Genomic DNA, 23061 nt, shown 5'->3' with positions numbered 1-23061 from the left:
GTATCTTCTTCAACTTCTTCAATCTCAAAGTCTGCATTTAGAAATTTTGTTGTTAACGTTTGTATTAAGCGTTTCTTGTTTTAATCGCTAGCTAAAAACTTTTCTTGTGAAATAGTTGGAATTATTGAATTATTGAAAACCTACTGAGTGTTTTCGTGATCATCGAAGTCGTTCAGCACATTTTGTATTTTTATTAGCATCTTCTGGATAACCGTCAAATACAATAACAGCATTTGATTTATATAATATGATTTATATAATATATATTCTTACAAATTCGATGTAGTTATTGCAAATTGACGTAAATGACTCTATATAATTCCATGTACGATTCGATGTAACAAATATCATCCAACGATAACATAAATACTGTTTCCAAAGTTAATACTATCTGAACATTGCTCGAATGCTTTATACAATATAGATTTGACACATTTGCGTATGTGTTAAATTCTTTTTTAAGAGTGATAATGGAAATGGAGAAAGTTTATATGTAAAATATTCTTTAAGCTCGTCATCATTTTGTTTGGCAATACTTACTTTTTGAAAAATTGCCAATGGATTAATGATTATATCTTCTATCATAATACTTGAATTAACCACGGCAAGTGGAGTAACTTTTTTTTACATAAGAATTTAACAAACTCAAAATCATTGTCAATCGCTGCAATGCCAACATTACCAATTTCTTTAGACATATAGCAATTGATTGTTTTCGTTACCAATAACTCCAATGCTAATCGATATTATTTGTTTTATTTTTGGGAAAGAATGATGTTCAAAAAACCATGTCATCAATTTGCCTATATCTTCAGTGTCGCGATTAACTAGAGAACTTCTCATCTCAACATGCTGTTGTGAACTAGCAAATAAAATGTTGTAAAACTTTTCAATTTTATCGCACATTGTGCAAAAATGACATTCCTAAAGTCTATCTGGTTAAGATACAATCCGTGACCCGTCGTTTATGAATCAATCCACCAACAGTTTTCATTGTCTTCATTAATGTTTGTTCAATCTTCCATGTCCGTCCATATACTATTCCAAAATCTATTAGAATATCTAATATTAAACATTCCTTCTTTGATAAATAAGTCGTACTCATGAAGGGCTATTTCTCTTGTAAATTCCACATATCTTGTAAATATAAATAACTGTATTTTGTGTATGAAAAATGGTCGCTAGCATAGAAATAAGGAAGCATTCTTTGAATAATGTCGAAATAAAATTGCCAATTGCTCATTCTTTCCACTTCAATAAATAGCTTTACAAGAGTTACCATACGAAAATATTGTATCCATAATTAGGCTGCATTTCCTTGGTTTTCAAATTTTATAAGTTGTTCAAATTTTTTATCAAGAACTTTGTGTTTGTATCGTTCTCTACTGCAGTGAGAACCTGCAGAATTAACTGATTAGGATTGTTAAGAATATTTTATATCACTTCATATTCATCTAGCGTGAATTCAATTGGCTGTAGGATTATTTTTGCCAAAACAAGACGAGTCAAAGTATGAACTTTAAGTGCACGTGCATATGCATGACTGTCTTCATTTTGTCAATCGAATTTACGACGTAAACAATATTAAAAAGTTTTTCTTATTTTTATTTCAAGCAGTACAGTCGATTTTTATAACTGTAATTTAGACTATTTTATTTATTTATTTAATTTTAATAATGGATCTACTGGAGTTTTATACTGGATTATACATTTTTTATTACATTTCTGTCAAGATTTGTATAGCTCTTGTGAGACAAAACACAAAGGAAGATCCATATTTAATTATACATATTTAATTTTATATTTACGACTCGTTATTTAATTATTCATTTTACACATTTAATTTTATATTTTTGACTCGTTAATTTTATTATAATTATACACATGTAAGTTATTGTTGATTCGTTTAATTCTTTTATACACACTTAATTTTAAATTTAACATTGAAAATGACCCGATCGGTGTCGAAACGTTTGTGAATTTTACCTATTAATTTTACTATGTTTGCGAATTTTGCGAATTCTATTTTATTGTATTATGATTTGATTTCATTATATTTATAATTTTTAAGAAAACTATTTGGCTCTTTTCTCTTATTTTCAACTTATTTGTTTAATATTAAAAAGTTCTTTCAGTCCGTTCCCATCCATAATATAATCAATAGATCCCATGAAAAACATAAGTAAATAGAAACTGCCCAGTCTAACAATAGCATTGCTCAAATTAGAGTTCTCTGTAGAAATAATGTTTTTAGCTTTAATATAAAGAGGCTAATCAAATGTCACAAAACAAGTATGTTGATTCATTTGTCAGTCAGTTGTTTACATTTTTCATTACTTCTCAAACACCCTGTATATTATATCGTAATTTGTAGATGCATTGATGAATGGCAAGCATGAATCGAACAAATGATTGAGAGTACTTTTTGTTATTTGTTGCTTTGGTCATAAAATCATTTCATCCAAGAATACCAGGCAGATTATCATTACTGTACAGCCATAATAAATCTGGTGCAGATGACATTATTACACTCTTCAAGTTAACGAATTTTATTTCTTTTAAACCCAATCCTTTTCTCATATCGAACATTTTCAATAAAATAACACCAAAATTTCCTACTTATACCGATGGTATTCTTGTAAATATTACTTATGAAACACACTATTTAAAAAAATAAAAACGTTTCTCTTTCTACGTACAACATTATTGATTTTAATATTTGTTAAGTGATATGTTATGTTTTATTTAAATATATAAATGCAATATTGTTCCACACAATTTTATAAAAAGACGCGTATTTTTGACGTTTTTTATATTTATACTTTTTATTTTGTAAAGTAATTCTTTAATATTAATATGCATCGTTTTATTTACAGGAATTTTCTCAGTTGACAAAAGAACTGGCGACGGCGCGAGAGAGCATCTTGGAAAGAGAAGAGGAAATTTCCGAATTAAAAGCGGAGCGAAACAACACACGTGTGCGTAACTTAATTTTTTTACAACAACATTCTAACAATTCTTTATGATTTTCTCAAATTTTTCTACATTCTTTTAATTATTTTTTCTAATAAGTAAATGTGTATTTAAAGTATGTGAAAATAAGTAAATGTAACAAATAAGTAAAAAATTGTAAGGAGTTAATGACAAAACAAATGATTACATGGTTAATATAACATGCTTTATTATCGATATTTGCAGCTTTTACTGGAACATCTAGAATGTTTGGTATCGCGACATGAACGGTCGCTTAGGATGACTGTTGTAAAACGTCAAGCTGCTGCGCAATCTGGTGTATCGTCTGAAGTTGAAGTTCTCAAAGCTTTGAAAAGCCTTTTCGAACACCACAAGGCTTTGGATGAAAAGGTATTTTATGCTACTTTATTAAATATCATTATATCGTTAATGTTTTAACAGAGCAAAAGTTTATTTACGAAGATTTCTTTTATGAAAGGAACTATATACACTTTTAAAGAGAAAACTGAAATCAATTTTTATTTGAATTGAGTCCAATCTTTCTTTCGGTTGCAGTACGTGAAAAAGATTTATATAATTATCAATAAACAAAAGAGATTTATTAATTGTAAATTATATCGGAATTATGACGTATTTGATTTATTTTTATTTTATTGTTTCTGTGATGCATGAGAGCGATAATAAACGCTTGCATGAATGATCGTTTGTATTAAACCTTATAATAACAAAATCAATCAAGACTTCTTATAATTCAAAAATAAATTGAAGAGAATAAAGAACAATAGGAGTCGGGCGCAGAAGACGTCGCGCAATTAAAAACACCACTACTAAGTGACAAAAACTGTTTATTCAAATAACTATCTTTTATTATGATAGTTATTCGAATAAATGGTTTTTGTCACTTACAAGGAGAGGGCACATCCAGCATATCGCCAATTGAGATGAAAAAAATTCAGGTGATTCTTTGAACAAAAAAAACGAATGCGTGTTTTGGGATTTTTCGAGATAGGGCCCTGATCGGTAAAAAAAAAAAATTTAATGTAAGTAAAAATACGACATTCATAATTAATTTAATTACAAAAATTATTTCTTATTTTTCATTATGTACATTAGATTTTGACCGTTATATTATATAATATAATATAATATTATTTTATAGAGAATTTCTACCAGGGTAACAGTAAATTAATTTAAATTTAAATTTATCGAGGTTAATTTAATGTTATCAACATACAAATTACAATGAAATTACAATATGAAATGGTTAAAGTAACCAATATTAAAAATAAATGGAACATTATTAATAGTTGAAGAAATTATTGATTGAAGTAGACAATCTAGATTTTTAAAGATAGAATTGGTACATAATGAAAAATAAGAAATAATTTTTGTAATTAAATTAATTATGAATGTCGTATTTTTACTTACATTAAATTTTTTTTTTTTACCGATCAGGGCCCTATCTCGAAAAATCCCAAAACACGCATTCGTTTTTTTTGTTCAAAGAATCACCTGAATTTTTTTTCATCTCAATTGGCGATATGCTGGATGTGTCCTCCCCTTGTTAGTAGTGATGTTTTTAATTGCGCGACGTCTTCTACGCCCGACTCCTATTGTCCTTTATTCTTTCCAATTTACGTTTGTATTAATATGTTACGCATTTAGATAGTACTTATTATAATAATTAACACATATATTATGATTGTGTATTTATTATAATTACTTATTACTTAAGAATGAAGGTGTAGTTACGAAATAAGCAAAATTACTTACCTTTTATATTTCTACTTCTCATCATTAGCTCGACATATTTGAATCTACTTTTATTTTTTATAGAAGTACGAGTAACACATTGATCGACGCATTAAAAAAAAATTTTTTCTGTATTTTGATTATAGTTTGAAAAAGTAAATATTATTCTACTTTTGATTGTTCGCAACTTTTAAAATAAATATTTAAATATTAAATCTTATAGTACCGTGTGTGTATACATACATGTGAGAAACACAATCAATAAGAAATTGCCTTTAACGGTCGAACTGGATCTTAGGGTGCTAATTTTTTAACAAAATTTTACTTTTTAAATGTCAAGATATAGGCTAGCATATATATCGCTCATAATCAGATCTTATATTTAAGGACCGTCTTAAATATTGTTCTAAGTTGTCATTCATAGTATTATAATACTTTCAATTGAAATAAAATGCATTTTAATGATAATGAAAATTAATGAAGTGAGTAATGAAAAGAAAAAAATACCTATATGTATATACAGGATGTTCGGAAACTTTTAAATAATGTGTTAAGATTTTTCGAAAATTATAATAGATATGGAAAAATCTTTCAAAGGAAAGTTGTATCGCTTGGAGGAGGATATAAGAAAGTACTATTAATTTGGACCTTGGGTGGTATTGTCAAGATCAGGACAAGGACGCTTTAATTTTTTAAATGAAACCCCTATTCTTCATTGCGTATTCTCATAGCCTCGAAAGCTTTTACTCGAAAGCTTACCTCGAAAGCTTTTCAGAACATTATAATAAATCATTTTTTTATTAAATTATTTTTCGAGTTATAAAACTTAAGTTACAGTATCGTCGGTATTATAATTTTCGAGAAATTATTATTATTTATATGTATTAATATATTATTTGAAATGGAACACTCTGTATATTGCAGCTGAAGGATAACAGTTATGATGAAATTCTAGGTACGTGAGCGTTTGCGCGTGGCTCTCGAAAGAAATACAAGTCTCGAGGAGGAATTAGCCCATACCAAAGAGGAAGTGAGTTGTATACTTTGTTAATTGAAGTACAAAAATATTGTAAATATTTCGTTAACAAAAGATGTTTATTATCTGAAAATATTTAAAAAAATTTAGAATTTTTACACAATTTTTATTGCTTGAAAATGTAAAATTTTTAGAAAAATTTTATACCGGGATGTCTCGCAATTATTGACAAAATGTATATATATTGCGAATCAAATTGAGTCGAAAAGTCTTCTACCATTTTGCATTTTTTGCATTAGTTAACGAATTATTAATTTATAAAAATAGATAAATTCGTTCAGTCTACCGCCAAATATAAGCACGCGACGACATAAGACCATCCAGAGAGACGTACGTTTTTCGTCACTAAACACGTTATTTACAAATGACATTGGCATTAACGTGCTTAGCAACAGCGAAGGCGCATATCATCCCGGTTTTATCCTGTCATCACTTTCATTTCGCGGTAGGCCGGATGAATTTGGCTATTTTAGTTAATAATTACGGGACATCCTGTCTAAGTATAATATTTTCTGTAATATTTCCTGTTATACTCCTTCGTTTTTACATGGGATAAAATCATGGAATTATTCCATACCTACTCTTTAAAAATGAAATCTTTCAAAATCACTGAAACATATTATTAATGTAAATAGTAAATTAGGATTTCATTAATAATTTAGGAGATTTCATTAATAATCTAATTTTACTGAGATTCAGTAAATAATCATACTTTGCTTCTCTATCTTATATCTCACTGATTATGTTAGTAAAAATAAAATTTTATTGTAAAATTAGTAAATTATAAAACAACAATTGTATAATTGATAAATTTATAATTAAATGGTAAAATTCCCTATCGGGAACCTTTTCAATGACCTTGACCTTGATATATATTGTCAAAATCATGGCCTTGAGTGACCTCTAACAAGGTCTTTTAACTGTCGCTCGTTAACAAAGTTAATCATCAAAATTAGTAATTATTTCCCTGCTCTACATTAAAGCAAAGAGAGAGAGAGAGAGAGAGAGAGAGAGAGAGAGAGAGAGAGAGAGATATAAGTGAACCGATCAAGGAAATAGGACTTTCCACGTTAAGCAACTTTTACTCCATCTCTTCCCTCCTACCTAAAGGCGCACGACTTTCACGCAAAGTTTATCCCATTTTCTGCTAGCGGAAATTGAAAGAGATGGATAAGATTAGGTTATGATTAAATGGAAGAGGAGGGGGTGCAGAGGAAGGGGCAGAGCCCTTCTTTGGTCCGCGCATGTTCTTTCTACACTATTTGAAACAGATTAATTATAGATTTTGTTTTGTTTCAAAAGCAGGGAAGAAAAACATGTGTAGACGGGGGAGCAGTGGTTCTTTCTCTCATTCTTTGGGACAAAACAAAACCCTTTGCGTGAAAGTTATGCGCCCCTTGACAGAAGGGGAGGTAAGGTGAAAGTCGCTTTGCATGGAAAGTCGTACGCTCCTTGGCAGAATACGGAGTGAGATGAATTTTGCTACACGTGGAAAGTCATAAATTATATTTTAAAATAGAAAATTGTTGTTATATAAAGTACATATACTCAAGAGTGTAATGGCAGGAAAATGCGAAATAAATCTGAAATAGATGTCTTACACTGCACTGCGATTGTTTTTAGAGTGTCTTTAAGACATTTCTTGGATTTTCCTATGCTATACGGAAGGTAATATAATTGTCTCAAGGATTATCTTTAGAACTTCAGATTTGGACATCTAGTAAATGTATGTAGAACTTAATAAGGCTCATTTTATAGTCCACAGGACATTCTCTGATTTCACTCCTTTGGAGCAAATTTCATTCCAAAAAAGTAAACCACACTCTAAAAAGAGTGAAAATCTGCTAATATTGAACAAGAAGTAGTATTTTCACTCCTTTTTTTAATACTGATTTAATTTTTAATTTCAAGTGAGATTTAACTCTACGAGATTTACCGCACGCGCGCGCGATCGCATAATTATTGAATCTCACTTGGTAACTGCAGGGTAATTACCAAGCTAATGACTCAAGAAGTGACTTTCCGAGAGGTTGCGAAAATACAACATTACGGAAGCAACCGGTATAGGATTTTGTAAAAGAAATGAAGCAGTCTTCCGCACATTGTGACATACTGTATATAGGTCAGAAAATTAGGAAATCACGGAATGCGATCAATTAGCACCGACTACATTCGGACAAAGCAATATCCGGAAATAGCTCGATCAGTTGATCAAAGTCCAAGCTGTGATCAGCAGATCAAACATTGTACCGAGTGTTCAAAATAAAGCATTACAAATTTTTATCTCGCAAACACGGCATTATTGAGAAAAATTGTTCAGACAAAAGTTATTTGATTTAAGGATTAAGGAGTGTAAACTCTGCTTTAAAAGCACTTTGACTGCGTGTTTAGAATAGTAAATGTTCATGCAAAGTATAAATAATAAACATCTTTAAAAGAATTTATTGCTTGTACTTTTCCTCAAAAGCTGCTGATTGTTGACATTTTTTTTAATTCCAAAAATATTTTGTGAAATATCTTGGAAAATTGAAGGTGGATGGAAAAATTTTTCAGATAGAAGTTTCTTTACGCAGTATATGATTCCATTATAAAAGACGTAGTTTTCTATTTATAAAGTTAACTTTGAAATGACCTTGAAACCTCCCACCCAATAAAAAATAATAAATGTCTTAATATTTCTTTCTTGAAATCAGATAACTTTTGTCTGAACAATTTTTTTTAATAATGCCGTGTTTCCGAGATAAAAATTTGTAACGCTTTATTCTAAATATCCTGTATAGCACATGTCGTAGATCACACAGTTGAGTCATCTCATCTCCCATAACTCGAGACCATAAACGTTCGTGTCACGATTCGGGTTTAAGTCTAATACTACGGGTGTGTTATGCCCATTAAATATCTACAGTGTAATAAAATTAAAGGATTTAATAGTGAAAAAGTGCTTTACTTTTATCTCTTTATGGTCCATGCGGATCCTCTATTAGTGCTTTAGCACCCAAGAGTACAATATTTTGGTAGTAGCGATAGAATCAGCTAAAAGAAGACCATTAAGGAGGACGAAAAAGATATCCAGTGATCATCGCTGAAATTTTCGGAAAAAGACGACCGAGAGTAAATTCAAGGCAAATCAATCTCTAAGGAAATAAAATTAACGAATTAATTAAGGACGCGAGTTCAAATAAACTATCAGAGCCAGCATTAATATATAGTAAACGTGCTGTCAATCACAATCTGAAATAATACCATACTTCAAGACCTAATAGTCAAGCAGACGGATGACTACTATCGTTAAAGAAACTAAGTCATTAAAGTGATGTAAAAGAAAATCGGCTGACATCCCACGTGCTGTCGCAGCTCTGTGGTCATCCCACTGAAACTAGAGATGAAGCAGCTGATCAGACCGACACAGTACCGTCCACCGAATAAGCCGACGCATCACCGAATCGCTGACGTATCGAGCCATTGCCGGACGAGCACCATACGAATAATCAGCGCAATGTGAGTCGCAACAAATTTTATCTTGATTTTATTGTATAAGCAGGTAGCGAGCGATTATGTAGAACAAAAATTTTTTTATAAAATAATGAGAATTCCGAAATAAATTGGATTCAAAAAACGTAATAACTTGCATAAAGTTACAGTAATATAGAAAAACGCCGAAGAAAACCGGAAAATTCCCTACATGACCCTACAACGCAATAAAAACGATAATTGCAATTGAAAGGAGCTATCATTTCCGATTTCAGTCCTAAGCGAGCTAGTACTCTAAGATCCGCTGAGCAAGCATTATCAGTATCTGAGTCTAAATTGTAAACGAATAGTTAATAGATAATCACTCACTTTGAAGGACACCGACCTTGATCTTGACATGTATTGTCAAGGTCTTGATTTTAAGCAACTTTGCCTCAAAGTGACGATTTCTTGTAGTTTCAGAGATATTTAAACTTAAAAGTCTAATTTATGTAGTAAATCTTTCTTTTCTATTAGCTATTACCCCTTGCAGGGGGAAAGTGGGATAAGACTCATTTCACATGGAAAGTGCGTCCTTTGGCAGGGGGAAGGTGGAGTGAGACTCACTTTACGTAAAAAATCATGCGCCCATCGCATCGGCAGGGAGGAAAGTGGGATGAGACTTGCTTCACGTGGAAAGTCATATGCGCCGTAGCAAAGGGATAGAAGTCGCTTCACATGGAAAGTCGTGCGCCCCGAAATAGAGGGGAGATAGGATGAGAATCCCTTTACGTGAAAAGTTGCGCGCTCCGTAGCAGGAGATGGTGAGGTGAAAGTCACTTTGCATGGAAATCGTATATCCCTAAGCAGAGGAGAGATGAAGTGGATCTTGCTATACGTGGGAAATCCAATGCTCCTTAATAGAAGAGATATGGAGTAGTTTTTAATACTAATGTAGCAAAAATAAACTGTTATTTCTTAAACGTTTTTTGTTAAATTGTTAATAACTTTTTAATGGACAACTACCATTCAAAACCTGTTAGAGATCACTCAGTGTAATGACCTTGATAACATATGTTATATCAAAGTCAAGGTCATTGGCGCGATGTCCCTTAAAGTGCATAATTGCCATAGCGAGAATATAGAGTAGAGCATATTCTTTGCTAAGCGTTTTTAGTAGTGAAAGCTTTCTTTTCTGCCGCTGGCGAACCGACGAGAAAAAGGGGTAGAACATACACTGCCTTTACTAAGTGCTTTCAGAAGTCGGCGAGTCAATCTTTTTTTTTTATTTTTTACGCGAGTTCGTCGAGAGTGTTGAATTCAACCGTGTAGTGTTCCATGCGGACACCGACTCGATCTATCACTAAAAACTCCCCCTTTAACGCAACGCCACTAAGTCTTAATGCCGAATGCTCGAGACTACCGAAGTATCACTTCAAGTTCCTGGCAGCCATGGGTATATACAGGTATATACCTGTAAACCCACACCATGCTACTCTAAAAGGATTACATCTTACAGATAAATGTATATTAAAATGCACGAAAAATCTAATTGCATCTTGCACAAAGTACATAAGTGAAAAAATCCCACCTGGATCTCCAACGATGGTACCAGAAGGTATCAGAAGGAGGAAAGAGGAGTCGAGCGGCCGCTTGTCGACTCCTCTCAGCTTCCTCCTTTGTTGTCATAATACTGCGACAAAAATTTACGAAGGCACCCGACTTATCGCGATCGCCCAAGATCACTCTGACAATGCTATCAAGATCGAAGTCAGCTCCAACGTTCCCGATAAATGCCGTTCTTTCTTGGTCTCATGATGTTATGAAGAAATAAAGATTGAGGACGAATAGATCAATATAATGTAAATTACCTGCTCGATTCTGTCAAAACGAATAGATCACTTTATCATTATTATTTTCTAGTTTACAAGAGGCACCAGAGCTGGTACCCATAGATTTAGATGTCAAATTTTTTGATAACTCCAATGTTATTTTTGTGAAAATTTTGTTGAAACATTGTTTTGTAAAATGCTTTATTTCTAAGATATATGTTTATCACATTTTAACCGATTTACCCTGTATAATCCGAATTATATTTTAACTCAATTTATGTTCTTATTTATACGAATACAGAATATATTTTACTTAAATAATATTAATTCCGATTTAATAAATTATATCATTTAAATTGAAATTCAATTAATAATACGTACCTAGAATATACATATAAACATTTGTTAATTCAAATCTAGTCTGAAAAATTGTTTATTTCGAATTAGTTTAAATTATATTGTATATATACAGTATACACGATCCATTGAATAAATTATCACATACAACAACGTGTAATCGTGATCTGTCTCTGTGTCTTTTATTAATATCCGATCCTTTTGTTTATATGCGCTCGCGATATTGTTTGGCATCACAATCGAATACAAAATCAGCATTTGATTTATAAATTACTGCAAAAATTTATTTACATTAACTATAATCAGTGAAATGGACGAACAAAGTATGAGTGTTTATATTGAAAATATAATATATCAGTAAAATACTTTTGAATTGTTTAATGAAAAATCCTATTGTACTATTTACTGTCTTGATATTTTTACTGGATTATTTTTAAAAAGTTGACAACGAAAAAATTGAGATTATTGTGTTTTAGTCTCTCACATTGTTTCTTCTTGGTCCTATTGTTCGTATCCAAACGTGGTGACATTCTCTTGTTGAAAGAATGTTTTCTTGGTAGAGCTACTCTCGGTGGGTTGCTGCTTCCTTCCGAGATACATATATCTACTACTGATATATGGGACTTATAATTTTTAACGCCGGATCCGAACGGCGCTAATTATAGATCTCTTGATCATCAGATAGAGCCGTTTTCGGCTCCTTACACGCGAAAATCGTATAGTAGGATTGAACTCGAATCGACAGATCGTGAGTCAATTACACCGAGCGGTGAGCCACTCGACACCTCATAGATCTCTCATTATATGTATACAAAATTTTAAAGTCTTCTGGATGCTAAAAATTTTAATATTCTAAGCATAAACATCACGCAAGATTTAGAACAACAGTTGGTTAATGATATTTAAATTATTAAAAGAAACTAAATGAAATTTCTGTATAGTTCTTACAAGCCATAAAACTGTTTAAAAAGAGACGTTTACATATTAAGAAATAGAGAATCACTGATGTTTTGCTGGAATATACCTTAATTTGTAATTTATTATTATAATTTTCTGTTTTTTAATGTTTGTGTTGATTTTTTATAATTTTTTGTAATTTTTGTATTTATAATATTGAAGATGGCTGAAGAAAGCAGCCGAAACATCGATATAGTAATGTATAGGAATAATAATAAAAAATAATCATTGAAGCAGAAACAAACACAAATAAAAACCGTATATAATAGCTGTCTTGCCCGTTATGTTTGAATATATGATTTTTTTAGTATTGAAAAAGAGAGAGAGAGTTCTATTATAAGAATTATTATTGGTAATTGAAATGATTCATATTAAGGAACGAAAAAATGATTTCAATTAAAATAAAAACAGAGCTAGACAACACGCTACATGGGTGATTTTATTTTAATATACGCGATAAAATAAAAAAATCTTACATAATTGCGTAATACATTTGAATAAACCTGTCGTTAGATATATGTGAATATGTATTGATCTAGACATAATATTTTTTTAACCGATATTAGAAGAGAATATTTATTGACTTACACTTGCGGAGAGAAAAAAACTTACAGTATATTTTTTGAAAATTAAAATTGTGTGTTTACATAAATCGAAATTTTGTATTTAGTATTGGAAATGTACGTATCAATTTTATAATTTGTTAAATTTATTACGCGTTGCAATCTGCGTTGTATTCTCATTGGCCTCTCTCATGATTTGAAATATAACATATACTTCGTGTTTAAAAATTACTTATTATTCATAATAATAATTGTTTTGCTAATAATATTTTAATAAATAGTGAGCGACGGAAAAGGTCGATGACTTAGACCTTCTTGAGGATTAAGATTAAGGTCAGGGTCACTTGCAGGTCATTTGGGGCTGACTGTGTAAAAGAAAAATAGTATCAAATCATTTATAACTAATTCCTTTAATTACTCATTATAAGCCTTGTGTATCGTTTATTATTTTACAAATCTATAAACTTAGTAATCAGATTCTTAATTATCTAATAATAGATATCCTACATTGTTATGACTGTTTTATTTAAATATTATCTAATGCAAGTGTGGTTATAGTTTCAGCAGTATAAAATAAGCGGACATCCAAAAGCATTAGATGACAGACCAAAAGAGAATGGACAGGCAGATGAAGGTCAGCAACAGAATAAGGTATAAAGAATCGTATTATCAAGATGATTTTAATCGAACCATATGCGCACCAACATTCACAGATACATACGCTTTTCATACTTCGCACCGGTCATGGATAAGTGGAGGTGTTTAAAATTTGTCTAAAAATCGTAAAATGCATTTGTGGAATTTTTTTCATTTTGCATGCTTATGTTTAGCATATGTATTCTTCTTTTCTTACTTCTTGACATTCTTTATATTATTGAAGTCTATAAGACTTTAGTTTGATTAAGAATCTCAACTTAATTCTAATTTTATCGAGAGTGTAAATTGAATTAAATTAAATGATTAGTATATAATTAATGTACAATTATATTTTTTTCTGCAATTTTATCTACTTAAATATATTAAATATAATACATTAGTATTTAAGTAGATATATATTGCTGAAGAAATATAATTGTACACTAATCGTATATTAATAACGCGAGTTTTATTCTAATTTTTTGAGTACTGAATACATATGTATTGCAGAAGAATTATTGTGACTATCACTAGTGTCATAATTTTAGAATTGTATTAACTTATCGTTTTATATTAAAACATTTTCCATGTTTCATATCGTATAAGATATTAAAGACTGCATCAGGAGACACGATAATGTCTCGATAAGATTTAACATAAAATTCTCATGAACATTTAAGTAAACATGTTTGTATCTCTTGTAACATTTAACCACGTGTACTTTTATCTTAGATGGTATATGAAGTATCGTAACACAAATCATTTTTTGTTTGTCATTCATTGATTCGCTGCATCCACGAGAATGTATCTATCATTCTCTTGCATGATAGTCGTACAGTCGCGTAGTCTTGTAGTATAGATGTAGTTTTGGGAATTGCGCGACGATGCAGGAGAGACAATGCGAGCGAGGCATTCTGAATGTAGTGTTGTGATCGGGCAGAATGAGACTGAGCAGGCAGCAAGCCAGCCGCAACAACAGCAATACCAACAACAATTGCAGCAGCAGCAGCAACAACAATCGGTACAAAAACCAGGTACAGAGAAGTCCACTGAAGTTGGCAGTAGATTGAGCAATGGAAGTCTCGATCCAACTGAGCAGGACTCAGCACGAGTAATAGATTTGCAAGCTACTCTCGACAAGCAGGTATGAATTAGTATTACATGGCGGAACGATAGAAAAGTTCAACTAATAACACAGAACTTGACAGGTAGTTTTCTATTTTTGGGTATGTGGATTATATATGCAAAAATCATGACTGATTTTTATAATTCTATTTTTCTAATATAAATTTCATCCAATTTTTAATTTACGTAAATATGCACATGCGCGTATTACGCACACGCATGCGTATCTATATGTTCAATATATACACACAAACAAAGGGAAGAAGAGGAAAAAAGGAAAAGAAACAAAATGGGAAACAGAAGGGAAAAAATTATTAGAAAACCTGAATCAATTTTTTATTTATTGAATACATAATAATAAAATGTTAAATCAAAGATTGCATTATTCGAAAGACAATTCCCATACAGTACCGAAAGATTGCACCAATGTTGCAGAAATCTTTACAAGATTGCAACGTTGCAGAAACGTTGCAAAATGTTGCTGCAACATTGCTATAACATTGCAGCAACATTTAATATTTACTTAAAAAGTAATTTCAAATGTAATCTTGTTACGGATTCTCAGTGTTCAAAAACAATAATATTGAAACAAGGCAAATGTGGAGAGTGCACCGTGATAATTAATACACAAAGTAATAAAGTAAAAAATTCTTTTTACACATTACTTTGTTAATCCATACGCTAATACATAAATTGATAGAACTCCCTTAATTCTAAAAAATGAGAGTAACATCAAATCTGTAAATTTGATGTTACTCATTTCTGACAATTAAGAGAGCTATATGATGAGTTGTGATGACAGAAACAAATTATGTCATGTTTTAAAAGATATCGTCAACAGTATCTTTTCAAACAGATATATTTTTGAGCCGGTATTTGTTTGTACTACCGTAATGCACGTTTTTGTATAGTATAATACTTTTGACTAAGATTAAGAATGTTTTAATCACAGTTAAAAAGAGTTAGACAAAAACGTTGATGAAAGTCACATAAAATCAATATTTCAAAATATTCATTTAATATAATATTTTTAATATTTAATTAATATCATAAACTGTGACTTAACCAGTCTATCAAATGTACGTCTGAATGAACAGTGACGATCAGGATACTTTTCCGCATATAATGATATAATTGTGTAGCTCGCACTGAATTTTGGCCTGATTCTTCATAAATTAAAACCATTTTTATTTTCTCTTATTGAGTATACATCTTTTTCTTGATATTACAGAAATGTGTATGATGCTGAAACAACTATTTTAATGTAATGTCAAAACCACACTAAATGTCTTAAGTATTTCTAGCAATTCATGTTTTTAGGTGTAAATATTTGTAAACATACTGTGAAATGGACACTACAACTTTGTACAAGCTAGCACAAGTAATCTTCATTGAAAACACTTAGTACATTAACTTTTCTTTTTTCTATATAAATGTGATTTTTTTTATGTCCAAGATCATTTGAAGGACAACATATCATATATGGTTGAATTTGTTTTTTTATAAACTACATTACTACATTAATAAAAATATACTATTTTATTTAAAAAAATCGCGATAACCTTGAAATCTCTAAAACCTTAAGAAAAATTTTTTGCTCATCATAATATGTACCCCTTCTAATCTAACAACTTTTTCCTGTAGTATTTTCCCGTATCATTAAAACACCGGAGATATTTTTAAATGGTCAAGTTAGAGGAAACACCCTGTATAGGCTGCATGCACTTCTATTACTACTCGTATATGTTGCCTGTTCAAAATAATTTATCTAATTTTCTTATTAATAATAAAATGAATATAAATGTAGAAGAAAAACAAAGTCAGACAATTTCTACGCAAAGCGAGGTTTATCCTACATCCCTCTCCTCTGCCTAAAGGCCAATTTTTTACGCGAAGTTAGATTTACTAAACATTTTCTCTTACAAAGAGTATCCAACTTTCTACGCAAAACGAGTTTTTCCGCCAGTGTGAAATTGACACCAATTTCAAAAATTTGAAATTTTATACACAATTATGTTTGCACTCACAAAAGTTCTACAATTCCTCATAGGTTTTAACAATAATTCTGCTTTATAAACATGTTTTAATAAACTTTGAAACAGACAGTAGGCACCCCAGGTTCTAAAAATTGTTTTTTCATGACGAAATTATCTTGTTCTCGAAGATTTCTCCAATTCCTGATAGTTTTTAACGACAATTCCGGCATCTAAGAATTTTTTAAAATTGGGTGAAAGTCGCTTCACGTGAAAAATCCTCGTCTCTTGATAAAGAAGAGGAAAGTGAAGTGACAATCGCTTCTTGCGGAAAGTCGTGCGCTCCTTAACAAGAGAGGAGGTGGGATAAACTTACTTCGCATCAAAAGTTATTACGTAAGCAACGACAGGTGTATAATAATTTCTTAAAGTACGTAGCAAAAATAAGATATTGGTGTTCAAACTTTTGGTTAATAATTTTTTAATGAGTAACGAGCGACAGCTAAAACCTGTTGGAAGTTATTCAAGGTCATGACCTTAATAATATATGTCAAAGTCAACATGATCGGAGTTGACTCCCCTATTCTAAATAATTACCGAAAATTTAAATTACTTAAATTGATGTTTTAACGAAACTCATTTTTCTGAATAATATACAGGGTGTCACATAAATTTTTGCCATCGTTTTTGTATAGATAGAGTGGATTAAACTGTGTCGAAAAGTTCTGTACCAATTACAATTTTCGCAATGGTTAACGAGATATAAATTTTTTAAAATATTGGTCTACTGCTATCAAGTGTATATGCCCACCGATCGTTTGGCGCGCGGATCATGGAGAGTGAAAATAACCTACTGGCAAACGCGCTGTCCGAGGAGGCTCGCGGCGGTGTGCACGGAGTGGAGCGCTTGCCAGGCACTGCCAGGAGGTCCTCGCTCTTCGTCTTCTCTGAGCGTCAAGCAATTGTGACGGTGTATATTCGGCGCTTTAGAAATTAATACTTCGATTGCGAAAATTGAAAAATGATTGAGAACTTTTCGAGAGTTCAGTTTAATTTTCATTCTAAAACGGTTCGTTGCGCTAACTCCCAGTTTTTGTAATTTTCTCCCGACGTTGTAATTTTTAATCAATTTTAAAGTTTTTTTTTATTTATTCGATATTGAATGAGCTATAAGCTCAGTATGCGTAAATTTTGATTATAGTTAAATTACTTGTCGTCTAATTAAACGATTTATAGTCTTCCTACATAGTTATATATTATAGTTAAACATTTACTAATATTCAGTGTTCATGAGTTACCGAAGTAGCAATTCTGATTACGATTGCAGAGGTTCTGCGCTGTTGGATGGGGTACAAGATTGGGTGGGTAAGCGCTTAGGAAAATAAAGAAATTAATTCCCAAATGACGGGGACAGTGTTTTTTTTTTTGTAAATATATCGAATAGAGGAGACAGCCCTAATGATCTTGATCTTGATATATGTTGTCACGATCCTGAGTAACAGAGGCGTTTTTTCGTTCTGATACCACAGTAGCGTTTGGTTAGGAGTGTTTCAGGCTGTGACGTCACAAACAGATACCATTATCGAAAATGACATTTCACTGCCACTACGGAAATACGAATAGTTTTTAGTATAATTTTGGCGATAAATATGGATTAGAAAACCAAAGGCATATTTTCGTTATCCAACCATGACCAACCAGACGTAACCACAGCTATTTTCGCTTGTGGTTGTGACGTCACCGATGCTAACGTGTTAGCGTGGTAGGACCCAAACATCCAACCAAACCGGGGATTCCGGGGAGGTCGTTTGCATGTTTGCGGTTACCTATTTGAGCGGGAAAGAATTCACTGCTGCAAAAGTCAATCAAAGTGATGGACAACATAATCTCAAACCTTGATCAGGGAGCTTATTATGGTTCTTGTGACGGAGTGAAAATTATAGAAGTAATTGAATTTACTAGAATATTTATAACTTCATTGGTTAACACTTAGTGAATTTGCTCATTTTTGTAATCTTCACTTTCGTCACAAGAACCGTAATAAGCCCCCTGCATATGCTCAGGATGATTCTGATAATATTCAAATGTCGGAAGTATCATATAGAATTTTCTGTGATTTTTACCGAAATAGTCGGTGAAAATCAAAATCCAAATAATACTGGACTCATTCTTTGCCGCATAAATGTTCTAACCTAAAATGCTGCTGTATATCCTCTTTTGAAATAGCAACATTACACGCTGCCCCCGACTTACTACCATACATGCTATGGTAAGTAAGTCATCATCAAAGGTGTTCCCTTCAAATAATTGTATCATTAAGACTAACTTTCTAGCTCGTTATTCGTTAAAAACTTATTAACAAAAAGTTTAAAGTTATAGTGTATCATTTCTATTGTAACATAAGTTATAAACTCATGTAGAATCTAGTTTTGTATTGTAAAGTGTATGCGTGGATGCAGAGAGTTCCACCCCTCTCCCTACGAAAAGCTTTACTACCGAAAAGCCTAACCTAATCTAACCTATTTTTTACTTTCGCGTGGAAAGTTGTAAATACACGAAGTAATGTTTAACATGAATTTACAATTTTTTATGCGTAGCGAGAGCCACTCCACACCAAAAAATGTATTATGTTAAGGTTAGGTTAATTTTTTCATCAGAATATACGGTTGTGTTCAAAACTTCTCTTACATAAAAGATCACTCAGGATTATAATCTTATATTACATTTATTACATTATTTTTTATTATATATAACAACATATATCAAGGTCAAGGTCATCGAGATTGGATCTCTTATGAACAATTATCGAATATTTTTGTTTTTAAAGCACTGAATTTTTGTTTTATATAACAGAACTTTTTTGTTAATTACTTTTTAACGAATAACGAGCGATGGCGAAAACCTGTTGGAGATTACTTAGGGTCATAACCTTGACAACGTATGTTAAGGTCAAGGCCATCGCGGCTGTCTTACAGACGTTGCATTTTAACGAACATTAAACGTTTCTGCGCCGTCTTTTCAACATCATATCTACATTTCACGTACTGCTACGTTTGCAATGTTGCAATTCAACGTTTTTGAGATATCGATTCAACTTGAGTGTACTCTATGGGGATGTATTTTAATGTAAATGTGAATAATATATATTTTAGACTTTGCGTTGCAATATTTTTGTTCGTAAGACGTAGTGAAAAAATTACTATTTTTATTACAATCTGAACTAAAATTATCAATTGAGCTTACCTAGAACTTAGTCGGTTCAGTCTTTATTAAAAATATTAAAATCTGATAATTGTGTCAAAAACGCGATGGTTCGCAATACATGAACAGTTTCCATACTATTTACGGCGCGTGCATTTAGCGTCAACACACTACCATATCTTTTGATATGAATATTATCAGTTTTATAGGCTGTGCGCTAATTCGGTTGTCAAGAAACATAATCATGAACTGAAATAATAATCTCACAACTAAATTATAATAATTAAGCATTGATTTAATAATAATGCTACTAGTATTTTATAAAGATTAATTTAATTGTGTAAGATTATTTTAGTTCATAATTTGTGTTTCAAGTCTTACAAACGTATCTGCGTGTAGTCTGCAGAACTGACCAAATTGTATTTATGTATATATTTACATGTGAATATTACTAAATAGCACCCGTTTTAATAAAAAATGGCATTCCTCCTCTTATTTATGTTTAAAAATATGTTACATTATATATATATAACATGCACTAAATATATAAAACTCAAATTGTTGTATTGAATACCTCATTATTAATACTATATGTAATGCACAATGTGGATTATCCTTCGTATGCAGTATATATTTTCAGTGGTGCCTATGGCATGTTATGGAATGAATAATAAATATTCATGTTTTGTAATTGCATGATTAGCAGCAATGGATTTTATCTCTCTTTAGATTGATATTTCTTCTTTAAGAAGTTTCAATTTGTAACAAACGTTAAAGTAAAGTCTATGAATACAACAATAGCGCATAAATCTGTTGAGCAAGTTATAGAAAGTGGAAATAAGGACCGTAACGCTGAACGAAGCGCACACTTGCGATCAAGTCATTGCCAACACTTTTTGTAATTCTAACTATTCAGTAACCTTAGTTTACGACAATCATTATATTAGAAAGAATTAATTGTAATTTATTTCTAAATATTCCATCTAATTATCGTCCGATCTTATTTCATGGCTTTCCTTAATCGATAATTGTCGCAATATTTTTCTAACTCTAGTTGGACGCCAGGCACAAGAGAGCGTGCCATTCTTCGAATAATTATCTTTATATTTTACTCAGAAAATCAAACGCTAATAGTTTACCGCGATGGGCGATAACTGATCGCTTACCCACGGAATTGGCAAAGGGGAGTGGTTCGTAGTGAGCGGGAAGGATGTTGGAGAACTTGATAAGGTTGATTTATACTGGCCGTAAACTGTTAACTTATGCCGTAATCTGTAAAAATTGACCAATCACAGTCGAATAAGAGGGGAATAATCGATTATAATTGGTCAATTTTTACAGATTACAGCATAAGTTAACAGATTACGGCCAGTATAATCCAACCTATAGAGACAGACTAAAAGAATTAGGGTCTACGCACAATAGGAAAAATATTAGGAACAGATATTAAATATAATAATTTTAACCTGTTAGAAAGCGCACATTCCACAGTACACAGTTCTGATAGGTTAAAATTCTTACATTTAATATCTGTTCCTAATATTTCTCCTATTGTGCGCAGACCCTTACACATCAATTAACGAAGAATAACAACGAGTATCCAATGTATTTCATAGATCGTGTACACGGATGGTAACAAAAGAATATCGCGAAGCCTTGTTATTAGAATCGGTACCCGCAACAGAAATTCAGAGTACGAACATACGAACTTTACACAAGTCGAAATGGTAATCGTTACTATTTACGATAAACGGAGCTCTCTAATTTACTGAAAGCGATTACTGATACTAATAATACATCTACAGAATTTTCCAACAAGAGGTAATATTTTAAATTCACAGCATTTTAAACCTGTCAGAGATAGAACTAACTTATTTAGCTATTTGATTAGTAAAAACATTGAGGTTAACGAAAATGGAACGATATACGCTTGAACAAAAGCATAAATATCGTAAAAATTTACTGCAAATATGGTGAAAATTTTGCAGAGACAGTTCACAAAGTTCCTGGTCACTTAATTTCACGTTTCGGAGACATCAATTGGCCACTAAGATTATGCGATTTAACATCATTAAACTTTTTTCTTTAGGACTGAAGGATAAGGTCTACACTAATGCATATACAGGGTGTTTGAAAAGTGCCGGGACACCTGAATATCATGGATAAGTATTATAGAATGTTTCAGACAAAAAGTTATAGGGTTCAAAATCTTTTTCAAAAGTTGTTGTATTTTTACTCTATTAATGTGAGATTTCACTGCAAAAAGTTTTGAGAGTAGGTTATAAGTCGTCATACACACACTGAATGAATCATATAGCTCCATGTTGAGGGTAGTCTATCAGCCCCATCCGTTCATTTTGTAAAAACATTTTAATAGTATACGATAACAAGGAGATAAACAAAAATGATCTATTGGACTTTATTAAGTAAGAACAACACTTACTATTCTAACAGAAATCAAATATCTCGGTCAACAATGTGCGTGAAGTTAGCACTGCCATTTTGAAAAAAAAAAAAAAAAAAAATTTGTGCTGAATTGTGCTAGATTTGTGCTACATTGTGCCGCAAAGATTTCAGCCGTTCTTTCATAACACCAAAAGTTATGACTAAAAATAGTTTTTCCCTCCGTGTTCGGTTTTTTGCCCATAAATTTCTGCCATAATCGGGTTTGTAGTGCTTCCATGTGATCGATACAGTATATCTGAGTTGTGCTATCGTAGCACAACTCAGCACAACCATTATATTCGCCGGTACAGCGATATTAAGGATACTTTACTCTTGAGCGCGACCCTTCGCGCAATGCTTTTTTGTTCAAAATTCGGATTTATAATGCTTCCATGTGATCGATACTATATATCTGAGTTGTGCTAGCGTAGCACAACTCAGCACAACCATTATATTCGCCGGCACATCGATATTAAAGATCACATGGATGCACTACAAACCCAAATTTTGAACAAAATAGCCTTGTGCGAAGGGTCGCATTCAAGAGTAAAGTACCCTTAATATCGCTGTGCCGGCGAATTTAACGGTTGTGCTGAGTTGTGCTACGCTAGCACAACTCAGATATATAGTATCGATCACATGGAAGCACTACAAACCCGATTTATAGGCAAAAAACCGAACACGGAGGGAAAAACTATTTTTAGTCATAACTTTTGGTGTTATGAAAGAACGGCTGAAATCTTTGCGGCACAATGTAGCAC

General features: G+C 31.8%; 1 protein-coding gene across 9 annotated transcripts in view; it reads left to right on the top strand.

Moving 5' to 3' along the window:
* Liprin-alpha (PTPRF interacting protein alpha) overlaps positions 1-23061 on the top strand; it is a 60251-nt gene that overhangs the window by 11895 nt on the left and 25295 nt on the right. For 7 of the 9 annotated variants that reach the window (XM_018539866.1, XM_018539865.1, XM_018539864.1 and 4 more), the window contains exons 2-6: positions 2877-2978; positions 3199-3363; positions 5681-5755; positions 13479-13571; positions 14497-14700. In XM_018539866.1, coding sequence (XP_018395368.1) covers positions 2877-2978; positions 3199-3363; positions 5681-5755; positions 13479-13571; positions 14497-14700 — 639 coding nt within the window. The remainder of the gene's footprint in view (positions 1-2876; positions 2979-3198; positions 3364-5680; positions 5756-13478; positions 13572-14496; positions 14701-23061) is intronic. The other 2 variants (XM_018539869.1, XM_018539872.1) reach the window with 2 other exon arrangements.

This window comes from Cyphomyrmex costatus, unplaced genomic scaffold (genome assembly GCF_001594065.2).
Source record: "Cyphomyrmex costatus isolate MS0001 unplaced genomic scaffold, Ccosl1.0 scaffold223, whole genome shotgun sequence".
Classification (NCBI taxonomy): Eukaryota; Metazoa; Arthropoda; class Insecta; order Hymenoptera; family Formicidae; genus Cyphomyrmex; species Cyphomyrmex costatus.
Note: the sequence above shows the minus strand (reverse complement) of the source record. Positions and strands in the feature narration are given on the sequence as shown.